This window comes from Alosa sapidissima, chromosome 24 (assembly GCF_018492685.1).
Source record: "Alosa sapidissima isolate fAloSap1 chromosome 24, fAloSap1.pri, whole genome shotgun sequence".
Lineage (NCBI taxonomy): Eukaryota > Metazoa > Chordata > Actinopteri > Clupeiformes > Clupeidae > Alosa > Alosa sapidissima.
The window spans coordinates 10613890-10636603 of NC_055980.1; the positions used below are offsets into that span (position 1 = coordinate 10613890).

Consider the following 22714-nt stretch of genomic DNA (forward strand, 5'->3'; position numbering starts at 1 on the left):
CATCCATCACACTCTGTGCGTGTTAGCGGCTCCATATGCTGAGTGCCGTGCAGACCTGGCTGGGCTGGAGTGGACTGGGCCAGTCTGGGGGGGGGGGGGAGGAGGAGGAGGAGGAGGAGGAGGAGGAGGAGGATGACTGGGACGGACATCTGTGTCATCAGAGCCCTGGTGTAAAATGCTTCCATTCATGGTACCAGAGTGGATGGCTTTGACCTCTACTGCCAAATAGGCTTTTTGTCGCTCATCATTTCTTGGTCTTCCATTTCTCTCCATAGCACTCTGACAGCATTTTTATTTATTTTTTACCCTTTTTTTAAAAATCAGAGAAACCTTTCCTCTCTAGTGTCTGGCTCTTGCTCCTCGCCACTTTCTTTCGTTTAACTAATGCTTTTGCCCAAGTTAAGAGGGAGAGGAACAAGCTGAGATGCTGGATATTGCAGGGAAGTGCAAAAACAAGATGTATCTATCCATCTCTCTGTTCACTTACTTGGTCTCTGTCTGCCAGACACACACTCTCTCTCCTTCTTACACACACCCCCACACACACACCCACACACTTTCAGTGATTGAGCATCTAATGGCAGTTCCATCCAAAAGGCTTTTAATGCCAAGTGTGCTGCCAAACTATTACGCTTCCGAGAAAAGAACAACCGGCCCCACAACATTTAACAAAAAAATAAAAAATAAACCTGTCGACCCCCACCCATCCTTAGTGAAACCACCTTTCAGAAGATGTTTGGTCTGACAACAACATCTGATGTCTCAGCTTCATCTTTAGAGGCACAATCCTCTCATATAGACCCAAACTACTTCCAGGAAGAACAACAAAATGCACTCAATCATGAATGAACACAGACACACAGACACACACACACACACATCCAGACATCGTAAGAAGCCAAAATTTACCCATTATGTCAACAGCAGCCTCCAGGGCCCAGAATGCTTGCTGATAGAAACGTAAGCTTCCAAACACATTACGCAGAATTAGCTCTTGTTAATCACGGCCTCAGGGAGAGCGGTAAAGACAGCACCGTCAGCTCCGCACCCCCCTACCCCCCCCCCCCCCCCCCCCACTCCCCGCCAGTAAACGCCAGAATGGAGCGTCCGCTCGTTTTGTGCGAGCTGTTTATGCCGCGTGGTGAAAAACGCGCCGCAGCATAAATACCGATTGGCGCGCCAGATGTCGCTTAATTAACCTTTATGAAACAGAACGGAGGCATCACGCGCATTTTTCACCTTCAAGTGCTGATGACTGGGCGAGAGGGTGTGTGTGTGTGTGTGTGTGTGTGTGTGTGTGTGTGTGTGTGTGTGTGTGTGTGTGTGTGTGTGTGCGCATGCATATGTATGTGTGTGTGTGTGTGTGTGTGAATCCACATCTGGAGCCCGCGTTGGCCGCCAGGCACGGGGAAAGATAAACACGTCAGCTTTGATCGGCGCTCGTGACGAGAGCACGGTGGGGAGAGGAGGGGAGAGGCGGTGCGGACGATCGTGACAAAATGTCGGAGAGTGGAGGTAGGTGTCGACAGCAGACAGAGTATGCGGTGAGCCTGTTGATGATGCCGGAGAGAGGAGTCAGAAATAAATATCAAATCTCCCCCAAAGAGGCCAAAACTGAGATAAAAAAAAAATCCCAAAGGTTTCCCCCATTCGTATCATTAGATTTGAGATGTGCTGAATTATGAAGTTTCAGATAATCTCTTGCTTGCGGTATTAATCTCCCTGTCAGGCCGGCGGAGAAGCAACGCCTCTCGAAAGTGAAGAAATGAACACGGTCTCAGGTCTTCCCCGGCACACTCAAAACAACAGTTGCCACTCCACCATTACTACTTAAAAACTAGCTTTCTTTTTTTCTGTTCCAGACAGTGTTTTCTCGATCCTCAAGAAGACAATGGATCAAGATACTAGTGGACTTTATTGCAGTGGGAGTACACATTCATGCCTGAGCGCACCAAATGCATCTCAGTATGATGATATAAGCCTTATTTCGATTATGACTGGGTTTACTATGGTGGCCTCGGAGAACTCCTCCGAACCATTCTTTAAGAAAATATCAAATTCACTTTAAATCCGAGACGGAAAACACCCAAATCCGAAGGGCTGTCCTGATAAAACCCAGCCAATGCTCAGACATTGCTTTCATATGAGGGACTTTGAAAGTTGCTTGTGTTGCACACTGCTTGAGCAATAGAGGGAGAAAAAAAACATGTTAGCCAGTTTCAGATTTGCTCTACCGTTAAAAGTGCACTCGCCCTATCTGATGGAAATGGAAAAGCTCAAAAAGGTCTCACTCGGCTCTCAAAACGTTCTAATTTAAGTATGGGAGGCGGATTAAGAGCAAGCGCAGGTGCTTTTTACCCGACGTTCATTTATGCAGCTCACGATGATTCCCTTCTAAAGCCACGGAAAAATAATAATGTGGCATTTAGATGGCTGGTGCACAATGAAATGTCAGCATCGACCACCGACAGGATAGAAAAGCAAACAGCACTTGCCATGTGCTATTTTTCCCCACAAAACGGGCCGACAAATGTGTTTGAGCTAGGTTGAGCTTGTGTTTTTAGAGGTAAAAAAAATCCAGATGGACAAGATCCCAACAGATAAATGAATCTCTGTAAACAGTGTGTGTGATTAGCGCTTAATGACCACCGGCTGGGTGGCTAAAGGACCTGTTGTTCTCCTTGTCTCCTCTTGCGCGTCATGCCCTTCAACTGTCCGTAATGTACTTTGAGTACCACTTGGCTCGGCTCTAATGGATTGTAGAGCGACACTCCAGCTGTGTGTTTGTGTATGTGTGTGTGTGTGTGTGTGTGTGTGTGTGTGTGTGTGTGTGTGTGTTACCTGATTGCTTTGTGATGGCTAAGACTGTTTCACTTACCTGATGTTTCAGCGCATATGACTCTAATGTACACAAGTGTTCGAGTGGACAGGTGTGTGTATTTGTGCGTGCACTTAATGTTTTGTATACACACTTAGTAAGCATGGATGTGCTTGTATGACTGGGCAACAAATGCAATTCATACACATGCATCTACATGAAGGTGAGTGTGTGTTTATTTATCTACGAGAGATTATGTATGCTATTACTGTATGTATGAGTATAATGCATGTGTATGCATAGTGTATGCACTGTAATGTATAGGAGACGTACATCATGTCTTACCTCAGATCCCCCCTGCAGTAGCTTGACGTATTCACAGCCCACCTCTGGGGCCACAGACACCGATGCAAAGGGTCGACTCGCCATTTGCTGCCGCTCCCGCATCAGTTGCTACACGGGGCGAGAGATAGAAAATGGAGAGAGGGAAGAAAGGGAGAGGGGAAAAAAAAGAGAGAAAGAACAAATGGGAAGCTGTTAATACAAGAGAAACTACATCACAAATACACACGGTGCTGCAGGGCGGGAGAGGCATCTCCGTAAAAAAAGCACCAAATGTCAAGGAGATGCCCCTACAAGCATATTCAAATGCAACGCATTGGACTTCAAAAGGCACCAGCATGAGCGCAGCGTACTGGTGTGTTGTTTAATAAACAACGGCGGCGACTGACAGACCCAATAAAATGTCCGGCGGAGCGTTCAACGCGGTGGCGCTTTACGTTTGGGGACGAGCGTTTGGGCGTGCGAACGTCTGGCCGCTCGGAGCACCCGAGGGGTCGGCGGATGACAACGACAGCAGGCTGCTGATATGTTTGAATGAGAGGATGAAAAAATGAGTGAGGGGGAGAGGGGAAAAAACGAGGGATGAAATTGACAGGGGCTTGGCACAAAAACCAACCGAAACAGGTGGTTGAATAATTCATCTGTTCGGTGAAAAAAAGAAGAGGGATAAAAGAAGAGGAAGGGAGGGAAAAAAAAGACTTTACACGTATCTGGCCCAATCGAACGCCTGGGAGAGATAGGAGGGGAGAAATTTCTCTTTTGCCGCAAACACGCATGACAAGCAATTATTCTGCCATTGATTCCCTTGCCATCAGTATTCCAGGGGCGTGGACTAATTAATCATGCATCCTCCTTAATTTCAAGTCATCTAGGGCTGCGGTGTACCGGTGCGCCGATACCGCAATCTCACCCAACTGCAGATGCACAGCTCCATCGACCTCCTTCTCATTTTGACAATCTACAGTCGTGGCTAATTCCACCAGTGCTTTGCACAAATGCTGAAATAATCTACTCCACAGTGTCACTGTGTGTGTGTGTGTGTGTGTGTGTGTGTGTGTGTGTGTATATTTGTATACTGTATGTGTGTGTATATATGCTTATATATGTATACACACACATATGTCTGCAAATGGAGATGTTTTTAAAAACACATGACCCACAAATCAATTCCCACCATCAATACCATAACATCAGCTCGCATGACAGGAGACTGTGATTATGTTACGGGAGACCATATGTGTAAGTGAAACAAGCAAGAGAAAGAGAGGAGGGAAGGGCATGTGAACCGGAGAGAGAGAGAGAGAGAGAAAAAGAGAGAGAAAGAAGAAAGAGAGTGAGAGAAAGATCTACTGCAGATCAATAACTGAGCTCAACATATTATGTTCACTATGGACTCTGTGCGGGTCGCTGCAATATGGCATTGTGTTTCCTGCCATCTCCCCCTCTTCCCAGAACTATGGCTTCTCCGTTGTCCCTTCAAAAGAGAGAGAGGTCTCAATGTTAGTCGCCTCAGCTCCGCCGTCCCCAAACAACAAGTTTCCTCTTCCACTCCGCTCACTTCAGGAATTGAGGGAGACCTTTGTATTGATTTGTTTGTGACCGAAAGGACTGCGAAAGCTTTCGCTTTCAATGCCCATGATTCTATTTTCAAAACAAATTCACTCGACTGGGTCTGCTGGCTTCGCACAACCGCAGTTTAACAGAAGGGTATTTCTGATTTTTAAGAGCCGACGCAGAGGGGCCGCGCTCGGAGGTAAGTTCATTACCGTGGTAAATATGAAATATTCTGAAAATGTATAAATACACAACCTACTTAAACAAACAAAAAGTTTTGCCAAAGGTGCTGAAAAGGGGCTCTTGGGAGTGCCTGCTTTGCTTGACTGGACATCCCATTCTCGCCGCTTGTTCGCCAAGTTCCCACGCCTCTCCATGGCGACTGAGTGCAGGTGCCGGGAGCTGGCACCGCGGTCACGGTCGTTGAGGGGTTAATCTCTAGGCGTAGAACAGAGCAGCGCTCTAGCCGGCGCTACTGTCAGCTGGGCCCTCGGGGCTGGTCGATATCGAGAGCCAGGTTTCAGGTGCCAAGGACATGGCTTGATTGCTATTGGATTTGCGATGAGCAAGAGTGAGCCACATTAAGCTCTAATTGTTTCAGAGATTAGCAAGCAAAGCAAAGCAGTCGTGACGTCACTGGGTTTAATGCTGCATGCCCTGATACTCTCGGAATCACACCGACTTTGTCACACACTGTTGTGTTCCGACTCACTTTCCCCTCACACACACACACACACCTGACCCTTCTAACCCTCTACACTAATTTACCTTCTCTCTCCCCCTCACACACACACACAAACAAGAGTCATAAGCAGCTCTGTCTCTTGGGAAGGCACAAATAAAAGTGTAAACATTAAATGGCAGTCACAGCATCTCATCCTAATCCTGACCGTGTTGAAGATGGCAAAGTCAATAGCACTGTTACAACCTGGCTGCCTAATAAAGGAAATAAATAATAGTGTGTGTGTGTGTGTGTGTGTGTGTGTGTGTGTGTGTGTGTGTGTGTGTGTGTGTGTGTGTGTGTGTGTGTGTGCATGCATGTTACACACAGAATTTGATAAACCACATTTGTAAAATGACCCAAGCGTGGCCATGGAGGTAAAGAGGGAGAGAGAGAGATGGAGTGAGAGAGAAAAAGAGAGAGAGATGGAGTGAGAGAGAGAGATGGAGTGAGAGAGAAAAAGAGAGAGACAGAGAGAGAGAGAGAGAGAGAGAGAGAGAGAGAGACAGAGAGAGTGGACATAAGAGAGGGCAAACTGATGACAACAAAATTAACCTCCTTTGTAACGAGTAAAAACCAAATCCATTGATGCATTACGATCCCACATGGGAATTTGGCGATTTCCGAATCAAAGGCAGCTTCAACTCCTTCGATTCGGAAGTCTTTTATTTACACTAAGAAGCTCAACATGCATTCAAGGCACTCCCAAACCAACACAAAGAGGGCGCTATACTTGTATTACTTGTGGAAGGGAGCAGTGTTGCTGATTTCTTTATATTTTAATGGAATGGGGCTGCTCTGTTGTATTGCTGTGAAATATGCAAATAAAATGAGATCCTGGGTGTCTCTGGCAAATCACAGAGAGACACAATTACGCTGCACACCTCGGTGCCCTCGCTTTGACGAAGTGCCAAACACGCTTAAGAAGCCTGTTGAATCATTCATGGCACTCCGTATTGAATTAGGACCGATAAAGCTCGGTGCCTCTGACAGAAGTCATACGGATACAATCGGGCAGAAAGTATTGCCGCCGAATCGAGGTCTGGCCCCAACAATGCGGGCCCATACACAAAACAGGAAATTGAGTTATGGTGCTGTGTGTGTGTGTGTGTGTGCGAATGCGAGAGGTGCATTGAAGGCGTGCTTGAGGATGTTTGTGTGTGTAGGTGTGAGTGTGTGTGAGTGAGAGAGGGAGAGAGAAAGAGTGAGTGAGTGAGTTTGTGTGTGTGTCTGTGAGTGTGTCTGTGACTATGTTGTCTTCATACACCATGCTACGTGCTGGGATTTTAATAAGACAATGTGCATTAGGTGGGTAATTCTATTGCAAAACGTAGGCGGTAAGGTCATTAAGTTTCTTTGGTAAAGAAATTGAACAAAGAGATGCCAAATTAATAAGAGTAATAATATAAATATAATAAGAATTAATAATAGAGAGAAAGAGAGACAGAGACAAAGAGAGAGAGAGAGAGAGAGAGAGAGAGAGAGAGAGAGAGAGAGAGAGAGAGAGAGAGAGAGAAGGGGCAGACAGCAGAAAGAGAAAGACCAAAGGGGTTAAGTCAGCCCACTTATCACCGCTCCCCTGCTCTGCCGTGTGGCGTGATAATCGCCTTGGTGTTCATCAAACGCTGATGACATTTGCACCAGGCCGGCCCCCTGTTGCGAGGGTGAAATGTGTGATGATTTAAGATTTAATCAATTACATCACATCTGAAATTACCTCACCCCCCACCCGTCATACACTAGCAGAGGTTTCATTCATCTCCTTCAACTGCATGCATCTGCGGGTATGTGAAGACAGAGAGAGACAGAGAGGGAGGGAGAGAGAGAGAGAGAGTTAAAGAGAGAGAGGGAGAGGGAGAGAGAGAGGCACAACCACAATGAAAGAGAGAAAAAGAGACACGCTGAAAGCAGATGGTGAAAAAGGAACGTTTGTGGCAGAGATTGAGCTGGGGAAAGAGATGCAAAAAAGGAAAGACAGACAGGAGGAAAAAGGGGGGAGAGAGAGAGAGAGAGAGAGAGAGAGAGAGAGAGATAGAGAGAGAGAGAGAGAGAGAAAAAGAGAGAGAGAGAGAGGGGGGGGGTGCTGTGGCGTCACACATTCTGTGGGGCTAATAGATGCTTTGAGAAGCTACAGCCTGGCTGAGGAGACAGCCAGAGCGCTCCATCTGCTTGTCATTCATCTTAGCCAATCATCTGCTGCAAGTCATCCTACTCCACACCTAAGCAGCGGAGGCTCATCACTTCACACTTGCGCTGTTTATCAGCTCACACACACACACACACACACACACACACACACACACACACACACACACACACACACACACACACACACACACACACACACACACACACACACACACACAGACATCAATGAGCAACTTGTGAACATGATTCAGTAGGCTGCTGTGAAAGTTAGTCCTGTGCTCTTCTCTCTAGCTTCCCCTCACCTAAAAATTAATTCAGTTGGAAGAACTCAAACCCTCCTTCAATACGCACACACACAGACAGACACACACACACACAATTTATGCATCCATGCCCATCCCAAATTGAGACTCAATTCCATCAATGTTGGGATGACCACTCACACTGGCTACTTCGCCTCAAAGTAAACTCCACCAGGGAGTAAGCGGCAATCAAAAGCACGGCATCACGTCAAAACAATAATATTGGTCTTTTGTTGAATCGCTGTTAAAACCCTGCCCTCAGGAAAGAGGCACACTGAACTTCACTAATGTTAAATTGAGATTGATCGGCCATCGATTCTCCTGTAGCCTTCATGTTTAAACCACAAATAAAGGACTCCGCGCTATTGGAGTTTTCGTCTGTAACGCGTTTAACAAGTAATACGAATCCCTCCAGCTCTATCAGACGGTATGGGAGATCTCGATTGGACATTTTTTGATTGGATATTTGGTGCCCTTTCCAAGGAAACGACACAAACAATGAGAAAAGGGCAATGCCGGTGTGGCAAAAAACAAGTGGCATCCGGAGGGGAGCCGGGTCTAGAAGAAGAAAACATTCCTTAGGCTCGGAGTGATAAGCAAACCGGGCTGTAGGTCACCAGGCCTTCCATAACTCCAGAACTGGCATACCCTCGCCCGTACACAAACGACAAAAAAAAACAAGTGCACTAAGAGAGCCTAATTACGCATCAAACAGCAAAGAGTGGGGACTCTGAGGGGTGGTGGGGTGGACGCAACAATCATGGAACAATTATAATTCTCCGGGCACCTTCAAAGAGGGCCCTGGACAACAGCCCTTGAGGACACTCAGCCAACCAATTAAAGTTTTGGTTCCAGACTGCGGGCCTAATGTCTCTACGAAGCTCACGAGCCAAACTGGATCCACTCTGCACAGCATGATAATAGATATTTGAGTGTGTCTCCTATGTGTGTGTGTGTGTGTGTGTGTGTGTGTGTGTGTGTGTGTGTGTGTGTGTGTGTGTGTGTGTGTGTGTGTGAGAGAGAGAGAGAATTGTGTGTATAGCTTGGGGAACATGATTAATTTGGGCCTTTGTGGTCGTTTCCCCTGGAAGTGAACAGTGAGCTTTTGTTTGCTCCGAACACGGCTCTTAATGGGGCCAGTTTTCATCGCAGGAGCAGCAGTCCCATGTCAGGACTCTCCTCTTCACGTCCCCTATCTACTGTCCCCCAGACGAGTCGGATGTCGTGAGCACTCCCTCTTCAGCCACGGAGGAAAATGACAACAACAACAACAAAATCAAGTGAGGTTTTACAATGATTGAGGCCTCGTAAATAATCTGCATCGTGAAGGACATGGTGTGTAGCCGAGGCCGAGTGGGTATATAAACTCACTCGCAAGCCGCTCATGTTGGTCCATTGGTGACTTGCCGGGACAACGCGCCTGTTAAGGACGTGTTAATTTGTATCTTTGAAATGGAACAGCTGCATTGGAAAAATAAAAAATCTATCCATGCTTTACCAGCTGCCCCATTTCCGACGGTCTCCTGTGATCGTTATATGGATTTGCCATCTCGTCACATAGCTCGTCTATGCTTTCCAGAGCCAGAGAAAAGTGCGAAAAAGGGTGTGAAAAGAGCCGATAATTCCTTGGCAATCAGTCAAGGGCTGCTTAAAAAAAAGTTATGATCTCGTCCACAAGGAGAGGGAGTGTCACAACGTCAATGACCTGATTAGGTTGTCAACAAGTCGTCACCTACATACACGGATTACACAACGAGCCTGACTGGTTATTCCATGAAAGGATGTTGATCGATTGTGATATAGCCTCCAGGGTTGATGGAGAGTGGGAAGTTGAGGATTGGTCAGTCTCCCTGAATCATGCCTGATTAGGACATTGATTGTTGTTGCGCTACAGCAATAGTATTCTGGCTTACGAAAAAACGTCATTTCATGTGTAAGCGCGAGACAACATTTGGCTAGTGACTAGAGGTGAGGGCTTGTAGGATCCACTGTGTTCTATGGACAGATGTAGCTTAAACTCCAGCGCCCCATTCCAGATTGCTGCCCACGCTGCAGGCTGGTGTGGCACTGGACGAACGTTTTAGCAAGGAAAGGGACACCAACGCCAACGCGGTGTCAGTGAGTCAATGCCACAAGCTTCGACGGCGGCAACGACTCCAAGTGCTCACAGGAAGACGGAGACGCTTTGGCATGACACATATCCCTGGTGAGCGCGAAGCGGAGTTGAGTGACTCAGCGAGTCGAGCTCCACGTGGGTACAGCCATATGTGAGACACTCTGCAGGAACCGTGCAAAGGGAAGAAGACGACGATGACGAAGAAGAAGAAGAACAAGACAAAAAAGTCTCATCACTCTTCCTCTCAAAAAGATGCCCTGGTGCATTCAGAAAAGTTTACCATCTGCCTATCAGGGTCGACCACACATCTTGCAAAGCTCTCCGGAGGATTTTCTCCCCCCAAAAACACAAACCCATTTTAATTAAGAAAGTGCATTGGCTTCGGCAGTGCCACAAGACACATTGCGGAGCCTAGGATGCTTTTCATAATATCAATAGCGCTCTGCTAATGGCAAGCATGTAAATATTTGACTGATAAACCGTATGCAAATGAGGCTTCATTATGGAAACATTTATCTCAACATCATTACTCCCTGCCTGAGGAGAAGGGGAGGAAAGAAAAGTTTTTTGAGACAAGCAGAGTAGAGGGTGGGAGTGGTGGAGGGGGGGGGGGCATTGAAAAGAAAAGAAATAACAGTCTATTCTAACCCAGAGGCTAATCAGCAGCATGCCTTTTCCTCAGTGCGTACAGTCATACTCTTAAGCTGTCTACTGTACTGGAAGAGAGCCAACGAGCCTGATTTAATGATGGGGAGGAGAGAGAGAGAGAGAGAGAGAGAGAGAGAGAGAGAGAATATGGGCTTTAATTAATATTGAGGAGGAAAGGGAAAAAGGCTTGCTTTTGCTTTTGCCTGGGGTTTGCTACTGATGTCCTTGAGACAGGAAGCTCTCCAATAATGCATACCTGCGTGAGAGAGTAAGCGAAACCAGGGCAGCATGCCAACAAAAGTTTACTCTTGGCCCCGACAAAATGCCAATGTGCAGAAATGATGTTGCCTAAAGTATAATCCGACATGGTCTAAGGCCACTACATGGCCACTACAACTGTATCTGTAGTCAATAGATGCGTTCAGACATAAGTGTAAGTCTGCATGTTCTGTGGATGTCTAGCGGTTGGGCCGTGTATCTGAACACAATTCTGTTCATGTGCGTCGGTGTCATTCACACATAACGTCACGCATGTTAGCATGTATGAACTTTGCTAACATGATACACAACGTCCAAGGGTAAATTAGGTAATAATCCCTGCTCAAAATCATGTGAAGTGCCTTATTAGTAATAGACAAGCACTTCAATTAAATCTAAGTTCTGACTTTTATGTTCATTACCAGGACTGCACTGCACTTAAGACACACTTGACCCTCCTTTCAGAGGCAAAAGGCATTTTCTAAACGGCCTATAAAACAAAAGAAACAGACTCCATGAAGAAATGGTCAACAAGATTTTATGTCTCCTTTACCCAAAAAAGGATAACTGGCTAGGACGGCGTGGCTGCTGCTGTGTGAGGCTACCGAGTCCTAAAGCGTGAAGGTCCTGTTGGACCAACATGACCGCTGTCAGTTATGATGGTGACCTTTCCCACAATTCACAGCAAACGAGGATCCACACAAGATCCTTCATCAGCCCTCTCGCCTCATCCGGATCTCTCTCCGACTCAAGGAGAGCGTGGATCACTGAAATGCCAACATCAATCTCTCACAAGTTGTGTCTCTCTTTTAGTCCACTCTGAAGTGTGTATGAGTGTATGAGAGAGAGTGTGTCTGCTTACAAAACAATGTGCAAACTGCTTCCAAGGACTCATTTAATCACACAATTTCTTTATGAATGGCTTTTGAGTATGTGTGAGAGTGTATGTGTGTCTCTGTGTGTGTGTGTGTGTGTGTGTGTGTGTGTGTGTGAGTGTAAAATGGTTCATTGTATAGATGGTCAGAAACTCATTCTTCAAGGGTAGGGATGGAAGCGGTTACGTCGGGTGTTGAAATGTCAGCAGTGCCTCTGGCTGTTTGTATGGGAGACATTCCTCCTGCTCCTGCCCGTGACATTTAGTGCAGACATCTCCTACACACCCCACTGACTCTCGAAAGGGCCTGGACACCCCCCCAACACACACACACACACAAACAATTGCCTAGTGCAACCACGAGGCGAAGAGTCGACACAGCCTTGACCAAACAGTGTCCACACGTGTATGCTAATGCATCCACTATTGGCAACTGTACTTATGACGTAAGGCCAGAAGGCAATTCAGAAAGAGCAAGCAGCACTAGATGGCCAATGCTCTTATAGTGTATTTAGGCTGGTAAAGAGCGTAAATGCAGCGTGTTCTGGTCAAGGCCACTCTCGAGGTTGCTTTGCTGACAAATATCTTGGAAGAACCTAGGCTGGCGGCAGAAGTATGAGATGATGCTAAAATGCATGCTCTACCTTGTGCTATGAAAGAAACCCATTCTGTATGGTTTTGTCAACCTTGTCAAAGCTGATTGCAATGTATGATTCATTAGAAATTCTTGCTCATTAACTGCCATTCTCTGTTAGCATGACATTTTATCACCACAGTTATTGCGGAGTCATGAGGTCTTGTCAAATTAATATTGCCCATTTGTGATTCTAATAGGGTGAAGTCATCATTTTTCTAATCAGCCGAGTTCAGCAGACAGTTGGAGTCTGTTAGAATGACATCCACAACCATATATCCAACCACATAACCCACAACGCTTCTGCAACACTGACCTTCTCAGAGTCTGAAAAACAGGTGACGACATGCCATGCTTGAGCCTAACCACTGATTTAATTAGCTAATTAAGAACCGCAGGAGCAGCTGAACAAATCTATGCACAGGTGTATACACACACACACACACACACACACACACACACACACACATGCCATATAGGTTCAGCATCTTCCTGCTCCCGCTCTGACAAGACCCCTGTCCTCCATGTTGATTAAGCACTCGAGGTGAGTGCAGGTCGCGCATCACTTACGGCAACAAATCAAAACATGCGAATCCACAGAGGGTAAATATGGACTCGTCTAATTGCAAATGATTATGCCATTCTCCTCCACTGCTCTAATATCTAGCTATTAACAAACACGGCTTAAAAAATAAAATGGAGGGGGGGGGGGGGGGGGGTGGAGGGGGCTGGAGACGAGTCAGTTTAGATGTCGCTCCTCCTGAAAAGGAAGATTAATCAAGGAACCGAACAAAGACAACAGATGCCTCATTTTCTGGTGACTGGCTGATGTGGCAAAATAACAAACTAATAATCTCTGAAAGGGGGCAATATGACCGTCAAGTCAGTGTGTATGAGTGTGTCTGTGTGTGTGTATGTGTGTCTGGAAAGGGGGGGGGGGGGGGGGGGGGGGGTGATTGAAAGGCGGCATGATTACAACGTCACAAAACAGAGTACATCTAATGACAGAGAGCGAGGCGCAGATGTTTGACATCTTTGCAGGGTATTGTTCATACTGTGCTTCGGCATAACAGCAATTAGCAATAATAACGGGGAATTAAGCACCCTCCTGGTTGTCTGTCTCTGTCTCTCTCTGTGTTGTATGATTCTTGCACTTCAGGTAACCGTGCTAATGCTGAAAGAGAGGGCTTCATTAAAGGGTGCCTTTCAACAACAAGATCATAATTCGTCTGTAAAAAGACTGCTGCATCCCACCTTACGACATCAAACATCCTACATTTTACATGTTGTGAGTTCAGTTCAGTTCATACCAAAGCACAGAGGTCCAAGCCCTAATGCTAATGCATTCTGTCTCACCATGTTATTGATGGGTCTTTTTGCGTCATCTGTGCTACTGCTGGGTTTTCCATGTTAGCAACACAATAAGACAAATGTCATGCTGGCAGTATCCATAGGAACGGAAGGTTCATCTTGCCCCCTTCTCCCACAAGAGACCACAATCATGAGGTCTATCTTAGCCGCTAGCCGCCTTGAAGTGCAGGTGAGCGGCAGGTGCTTGATGTAGGTGACGGATGCAGAGAAAATAACACACTCCTGCTGGGTGCAGATGCCTTCTCTGAGCTGCCGGGTTCTGTCGGGCTATTTAAGTGCCACTCGGCATTGACGGTGCCCTGGAAATTGCTTGACAAGTCGGGCACTTGTGCTCTTACATGAAGGTCAGATGCCTTCAGCGAACAAAGTCCGACCAGCGGTCCTGAAGTGGCGGAAAGAAAATCTTTGTCCGACAAAGTTGCTCTGTAAGTTTCCCTCCCTCCTTTTTTTTTAACGCTTTTGTTTATTAATGGTGCAAGACTGGCAGAGTGCTTTGTAGGAGAGGCCTTCAAGCCAGGCTCTTTCAGGAATTGCCTTAAGAATTGAGTGGCTTGAAAGAAGTGGAGAGTTACGCCAAGGCCACGGAAGGACAGTCAAGGATGTAGCAGAGCACTCGAATCTCTTCAGCAGAATCAACACACATGTTACGACTTTCAACTTTAAGCAAGTGGATTCTAAAAGTTTTCATTATTTTAGTTTGCTAGCTCCACCAACAAAAGCAGAGATTTTGGACTTTGGAAGTGGTTTGGGAGCTATTCCTCAGTCCGATGTTATAATAATGTTATAATAACGTAATAATAATAATAAACCAGAGAAAGGCACACATGTATACACACACCAAGTGCATCTTGTAAATACAGCTGAGAAGAGCCAGGTCCTTAAGCTCAAACGATCGCCCTTTCACACCACACATACAGACTTAACGCAGAACCCTTCTAATGACCCCCTACGGTTACCCACAATCCAACGGGCCCGTTCACCGCTGCCTGCGGAGAAGAGTGACGGAACACTGTGTTCCTCAGCGCCTCATAGGCAAAACAACAACAGAGGAAACGAAACCCGGAACATCAAGAGAGAATGTTTAATCAACATAATCAGAGCAACACGTCTATTGCACCAAGAGCACAAATAACGTTGAAATAGGACACGATGAGGATGAGCAAGAGACTCACACACATCAAGACAACACAACACACACACACACACACACAAACGGTACACAGACGTGGGGGGATATGAATTATGCAAGTGATGCTGGGTCATCCTAGCAAGTTTCACTTAGATAAAGCGAAATGCGGCACGGCAACACTGAACAACTTAATCAAAAGTAATGAGGCAGGCTTTGGCTAGAGGCCGTTACACAAGGCATGCCCCAATCACCACAGCATGGAACAGATGCCAAAACAGGTCTTCTTGTCTGTGGCACCCACAACCAGAGGTTGCACAAGGCATGCCCCAATCACCACAGCATGGAACAGATGCCAAAACAGGTCTTCTTGTTTGTGGCACCCACAACTAGAGGTTCACCCCACCAAAAGCTAGGAAGAACAAAACAAAAAAAAACAAGAATTGAGCTGCACCCTATTTTACTTTTCAAGCCAAATGTAAAAATTCAAAGTCAGAAATATCTACAAAGGAGGCCTACCTACATTTTTTTAGGTGTGTGGGGGTATGCTTCCCCATAGGCTCATAACAGCAGGCAAAAAACAGACAACTGGGGTATTAACCTCAAATCGAAGAAGCAGGGGAAACAATGGCATTTGTGCAGCACAACAAAAGGCATCCGCTCCTGTTATCGAGGCCCTTTCCCCCGGCCTACTGGGGGGTGACCCTATTAGGGGTATCAAAGGGAGGCTCTCTCCAAGTAATCTTGTGTACTGTTGCTATTAGAATTTCAAAGAAGTTTCCCAACTGTTTGATCTCGCAGCCAAAATCATTGTCGGAGGGAAGCGGCATTAGCATAAACTGGAGCATCTAAACATATCCCGCTCCGTTTCCGGGCCACATGTTTCAGGAACAGCAGTCGGAAAGAGCCACCACCGAGGATGGAGAGGGATTGGGATGGAGACTTGGGAGGAGGCTGGGCTGGGCTGGGCTAGGTTGGATTGGGTTGGGTTTGGTTAGGTTAAGAAAGGGCATTCAGAAGCATGAGTAAGTACTTAAGAAAATTGGAAAATGGCAATATTGGATGCTTATAAACCAGAGGTGTAGTTTGAGTGAGGGATATATCTAGAGAAATTGAAAGACAGATAGAGAGGTATGACTGGCTGCTTGCACGGTTGAACCTGGCACCCGAATGCTTTGGTGATGCTCTTCCCATATGGCAGGCTAAGGAAAGGTAGCAGCCGTCTAACTGTGGAGCCACATATTTTACGCCCACTTTCTCGGCTAACCTTCTGTTCATGTTTGCTAATGTTCCAGGAATCCGTGCCTGGTCGTTGAGCAGCATTCACCTGTGGTTTGCAAACATTCAAAAAAACCGCAAGCTGACCCTGGTGCACCTGCAGAACTAAACAAAAACAAACAACTTAAAAAAAAAAAAAAGAACGGGGGAAAAAACTGACAATCGACTTCAGCTGTCATTTCCTCTGGGGACGACGCGAACCAAACTCAAGCAGTCGAGGAAGCTCATAAGCCCGTTCGGATGACGGCAGACGCCGAGCTTTTGCCGACGTTCCATCGGCAGCCTTCACTTTATCTCCTCTCCGCTAAATCCCGAGAAGCAGTCACCAGGGTGACCTTCAGGAATGATTGGAGGAATGATGGACATTTTATTCGTCCCACACCCCCAAACTCTTTCTAGCTCTCGAACTTCAGACAAACACAGACAGAAGGGTAAAGAAATAAATCTTGAGAGCTATTTCCCCCCCTTTTTTTATTATTATCCTTCTCAAGTGTCTCTCTAAACTTTTCAATCATCTGAAATTAACAGATAAAACCTTTTGTGCATGTGTGTGTGTGTGTGTGTTTTTCTTCCAATCCAGAGTGCTGAAGGGCAGTAGCAAACAGATGATCTGAATTCTGGGGGAGGCGAGGCAAAGTGAGTGGAATTTTAATGAGCAGAGCCCATCTGCCCACATTAGGGCTTATTGACTTTAATTCTTTAGATGAATACTGTTCTGCTTCGCGGCAGTCATCACTCATGTTTGTTTCCATACATCAATTATCTGCTGGAAACACAAATATCAACCTCCTCCATTATCAATGTCAACATTCTCTGGCCACGAAGGAGAAATGCATAACTGGAGCCATGATATGTCTATTACCGGACAGTGGCTCGCATCGTCAAGCAGTGGTTATTAGTGTAGATCACTCAATATGCAGGTTTGTTTTTAACATGTTAACGAAATTACAAGATGGCTTCCCATCAGCAACTGGCAGGTTCTTCATAAGCACGTCACAGCGCAACTACCGAGCTAGACGTCATTAGCAAGGTGTTCCCAATTACTTCAGGACCCTGGCCTTGACAGGAGCATAATGACTGCATAATGCTGACAAATGCCCGTGACTTGGGTGATGTACACCTCAAGCAGGCAAGCAAAACAGCTTGTGTTGTGATGGTGGGACTTCAAAAGAATATTTCCTAAAAAACCCTTTCAACTGGCCATATGCTTGTCCAGTCGTGGTTGCGGCTCCAGCTCCAGCCACTGTTGACAAATGGGATGGAGGGAGGGTGGGGTGTGAGGATGTTGCGGGGGGGTCTGCGATGGGCCTGGCCATTAGAGGAGGACCCTTCTGGAGACCAAATGAGGGGTAGGAGAGGGAGAAGAGGCAGCACATCGCACAGACATCTGTTCCAGCCGTAGAGCCCCCCCCCCACCCACCCGCCCCCCATCCCCATCAACCCACTCCACTCCCAGTACAATCAACCGAGCCTTGGATTACTCCTGTCAGGGCTAATTGGTTCATAAGGACCAGTAATTAGGAAGATGAGAATGTTTGTCAGCAGAAACTTCTTCAGGGCAAAGAGCAATATTCATTTTCATTTCTCTGCTGCGGTTTAGAAAAAGAAAAATGAAGAATGCAACCCAGCCAGAGGGAATGAAGAAAATAAAATGAGCACCAACACACACACACACACACACACACTGGAACACACAAACTCAAATATGTATCCAAGACCGCAATGATTTCCATCCACGAGGAAAAAAAAACAAGCCAAAAAAATATTTAATTGCAAACTTTTCTTGATTGTGTTTAGGCATTCAACAGAGCGAGAGAGAAAGAGAAAGGTAAAGAGCGATCGAGAGAGAAAGAGAGAGAGAGAGAGAGATTGGGGGGGGGGGGGGTCAAAAAGAGGTGGTGGGAAACAAATAACAAATCTGCAGGGCCTTACCTCACGTCGACGAGATGCCCAACAGGTCTGCTTGATCTTCCACACGACTGCAGCCACCAGCAACAGAGACAGGAAACAGCTGGAGAGAGAGCGCAACAGAGAGGGAGAGAGAGAGAGAGAAATGAGAGAGATTAACTACAGGCCTGTATAATTATTGACTGCTGAGGCAACTGCGAGACGAATCAGGAGAAAGACGCAAGGAGGCTTTAGAGAAATTTCCCTGCGCACCTTTTCAGTACATCAAAAAAACATTTGCTAACTACAGATCTTCAAATTGCTCTCTATTCAATCAGTCTGTGCAATAACTCGGTCAATGGCAGGTGGGAGGAAGTAATTTAAATGAATCCGTCTGAATCGGGAAGTGAAGCGCTGCTCTGCGTTAAAGAAAGGCCTCCGTTTCTCCCTGGCAGTTTTCCATCATATTTGATCATATACAATGCACACTTTCTCTAATTCTTCAAGTCAAACCTGTTTAAACTAGTTGGCTCCAGTCACCTCTTTATTCTTCCGTTTGGCAGCTGTTTACATTTGTTCTCTTAGACTTTACCTACACCAATGACAGCACAGTGCAAACACACTGCTGGTCGGAGGGTAAACTTCAGCGCGGCGGCTTCTTTTGACTGGGGTTATTTGGAGGAGTGTTTGGAGTTTCATGGTTGTCAAGTTTTCTTCTTGGTTGGTTAGGAAGCTTAGGTAACATGGCTGGCATTATACAGTAGCATTCATGAGCTTCTTTAACAGCCATCTTCAATTTCACTTGGCCTTCCATTTCAAGCAGTTCCCACTTCTATCACATAATCATAGCTCTTTTTTGTTTAATCAAAACTGTACGTGAAAAAGACAACATATCCGTTTACAGCACTCCTGGTAGAGAGGACTCTGGACATTGCAACCATATGGCACAAGATGTTGTACTGTCAGATAATTTACAGCAGATTGTAACTGGTTTATTTACACGGCAGAGTTTACTTTCTAGAGTGCTGTGGTTCTCATGCCTCCTCTTTTAGTGCATTCCCTGCAATATTGAACATTCCCAGATGCAAGGGATAATTAGACCAAGGTAGTTGCACTGCATCATAAAACGATGTTGCCTACGGTGAATTCGCTCCCTCTCTCACAAAGGTGAATCTCTCTTCTCTTTCCCCTCACAGGATAATTGAACATGCATCTCTCATTTTTTCTTCTCTGTGCACAAAAGGGAAATCTCTCTCTCTCTCCGTAAGTAAAGTTAAACCTCTCCTCTCTTTGTTTCGTGCTCACTGAGCTTTGGATTTCTTCGGCTTATTCTCGTTTTTATGATTGCAAAATCTTTCAAATCAAAACATCTGCCTTTTTCATTTGTTGATTGTTTGTTTATATGTGTGTGTGTGTATCCTCTCTGAACGCTCCCAGTCTATCCATTCCCCGCAGTTCACAGTTCGCATGAGGTTTCTTCTTCGCGTCACTTTGGAGGCGTGCTCTCTCTCTCTCACAGACCTGGGTGAACGGGCACGGTTCAAAGCAGACCGGCATTTACAAGGTGCCCTTTCCCACTTCCCTGCCTCCTTTGGCACAACTCAATGTTAAGGAGTGCTGGTAGTGGTAAGGAAAGAAAAAAAAACACACACACAGCGCTATGTAAACAAACGAACCTGTTCTCATATTGGTCTTGGAACATTTATCAAAACCAGTCAGAGGCAATGGCTGCCGTATGGGTTTTTTGATCAGGGCCTAGGGGACACAAACGAGTGTCTCAAGTGAGATAAAACAGAGCCATTTGCAAAGACCAAAGATGGCAATGCGGCTCTCCAGACACAGCTTAGCTATTTATTTATTTTATTCCGATGGTGAAATCACTCGCACTCATATTCTAAATAATTACTTCAATTAATAACGCATCATACAAGTCATTACCGACAAGCACTTATCACTCAAGAGCTTTTCCTGTGAGTGACTTTGATAGATTGAGCGCGCGGGGTGAAAACAGGAACATAACTCAAATCAACATGCTAAATACCCCGACTGTACAATCTGCCAAAGTTAAACACTTTACTTTGAAGAGCCGATTGATTCTGTGGTTCGACATCATGAAATATTCACCGCTAATATTTCGCTTAGAGCGTCAACAACATTTGTTGCTATTGCCTGGTCGGGGAGAGGACCAAATCTCTCTTGGAAAGTCCAACACATTTTTTGGGGGAGAAAGAGAGGCGTGGGGTGGGGGAGGGGGCATGAAATTAGTCTCGTCTGACACCTAAGCAAGTGTGCAGATCGTCAAGCTGAGTGACAGCGGCTACGTCGGGTTCGGAAAAACCGTGAGGGGGGAGAGGTGTGAGCTCTGGCTCGGGGGACTTACCCCGAGGAAACAAACTCCTCAAAAGCAAACCATCTGGGGCGGCTCAACAACTTTAGGCAAATTGCTTCACTCCCCCCCCCCCCCCCCCCCCTTCTGCCCCCAACCCCCTCTTCCCAGGGGCGTCTGAATTTGAAGAGATATGTGTGCATTCGTAAACATCTCCGGTGTAAAATTAATTCACGGTTCACACAGCTAAGAAGAAAAAAAGGGGTGTGTGTGTGTGGGGGGGGGGGGGGGGGGGGGGGGGGGGGGTTTGGGGTGAGAAGGAAAAAAAAAACTCTGAATGATGAAATCCCTTTAATGCTTTCAAACACACAACCATCTTGGGGCTCTTTTGAAGATAATGCCCAACTGAACTGAAGACGATGGGGATGGGAAAAGAACGAGAGAGAGAGAGAGAGAGAGAGAGAGAGAGAGAGAAAGAGAGAGAGAGTGGCAGCAGTGGAGGAGAGGAGGAGAAGAGAAGAGGAGAGGAGAGGAGAGGAGAGGAGATAGGGGGTAGGGGGAGAAAAACTTGAATGGCTCGATTAAGGAGCAGCGCATGGAAATCCCCTCTCAGATCTGTCCCCTCTTTCATCCGCGGGATTGAAGACAGTAAACAGGATTTAATCCCCCCTCCCCGTTCCCTGCGCGGTTCCACCTGGATCCCGCGCTAATAAGAGAAATAAAGCAATTAGTCACCACTCTCCATAACCCCCCCCCCCCCCACTCCACCCCACCTCCATCAGCACATCCCACCCCACCTCTGTCAGCACCTTCTTAACAAGCGACGAGAGGAGGAGAGGAGGGGGGATGAGAGAAGGAGATGCAGATAGGTGCCATTTCTTGAAGGGAGAGGGCAGGTGACTAGGAGCAGGAGAGGCGGCATATTGATGAACTGCGGGAGACGAGAGTGTGGATTACTAGAGTGCATAAAGGACAGAGAGAGAGAGAGAGAGAGAGAGAGAGAGAGAGAGGGAGAGAAAGACAGAGAGCAAGGGACAGGGAGAGGCAGAGAGAGAATGTGGGAGAGAGGAAGTTTTGGAGGAAAAAGAATAGGTAGAGAAAGAGAGGGTTGAGAAGAAAAGAAAGAAAGGAAGTAAGAAAGAGAGTGTTGGCAGAGGAAAGCAAGAGAGCGAGAGAGAGAGAGAGCGAGAGAGAGAGTGTGTACGTGTGTGTAAGAGGGAGAGCTGTAATGAACTTATGTGCTGCTTTTAATGCTGCAGCTTTAAATCAAATGCTATGATGGGAATACAGCAAGGGAGCAGTGGATCTCCAGCCAACATCCTAGCCTCAGTTTTCATCACCGCCGCAGTAGTAATCTCACACACACACACAGAGAGAGAGAGAGAGAGAGAGAGAGAGAGAGAGAGAGAGAGAGAGAGAGAGAGAGAGAGAGAGAGAGGAGAGAGAGAGAGAGAGAGAGAGAGAGAGAGAGAGAGAGAGAGATCCATACACAAGCCCCAGGCTCTTCGGGAAGCGCTCTCTCCTTCTTATTTGCTTGAGCAATGAGCCTTAAAATCACAAACAAGAGTCCACGCACAGGGCAGAGGGGAAGCGAGCGCAGGCCAGGCGAAGTGCGATTCCGCTAATTAGCAGCAATTAGCCACATAAGCCGGCCCCTGCACACAATCCATTTCCTCAATCACTTAGACACTTAGGAGAGGAGCCGGTCCCAGACCTCGGGGCAGGAAGGAGTTATTTCACGCACATGAACACACACACACACACACACACACACACACATGGTCCCTCTCTCTCTCTGGTATACTCACTCTCTCTTTCTCTCTCTTTCACAGACACACACACACACACAAAAGGCAGTACCTGCATAGTCAAACTCTTAGGATGATTTATTAGTGCCAAGTCGGTTTACCGTCCATGAACACACACACACACTGTGTGTCTGTCTGTCTTTACCAACCACACACACACACACACACACACACACACACTGTCTACCAACCCCATGTTTTACTAACACTGGGCCAGTCCAACTACAAATCTTTCAAGCAGCAAAGATCTCCAGCTGAATCCCAGAACTTCACGCTCGGCCTATCTGGCAGACCGAGGCCAACTTGATAACCTCCGACCTCTCCTGTGTTTTTGTGTGACCAGACAGAGAGCTTAGCACAAAGGGTCAACCATTCGGAATGGACACAAGGAGGACGGAGGAGGGAGAACGGAGGAGCGCAGAGTGAGAAGAACGAAGTGAGAAAAACCGGGAACGAAAAGTCAAAAAGGAAATGAGCAAATGAGAAAGTCAAAGAGGAGAGAG

At 46.5% G+C, this 22714-nt stretch overlaps 1 protein-coding gene across 1 annotated transcript in view; it reads right to left on the reverse strand.

Moving 5' to 3' along the window:
- atrnl1b (attractin-like 1b) overlaps window positions 1–22714 on the reverse strand; it is a 135084-nt gene that overhangs the window by 24269 nt on the left and 88101 nt on the right. Inside the window, 2 exon segments of the mRNA XM_042083986.1 lie at window positions 3164–3271; window positions 18123–18201. Of these exon segments, the coding sequence (XP_041939920.1) occupies window positions 3164–3271; window positions 18123–18201 (187 nt within the window).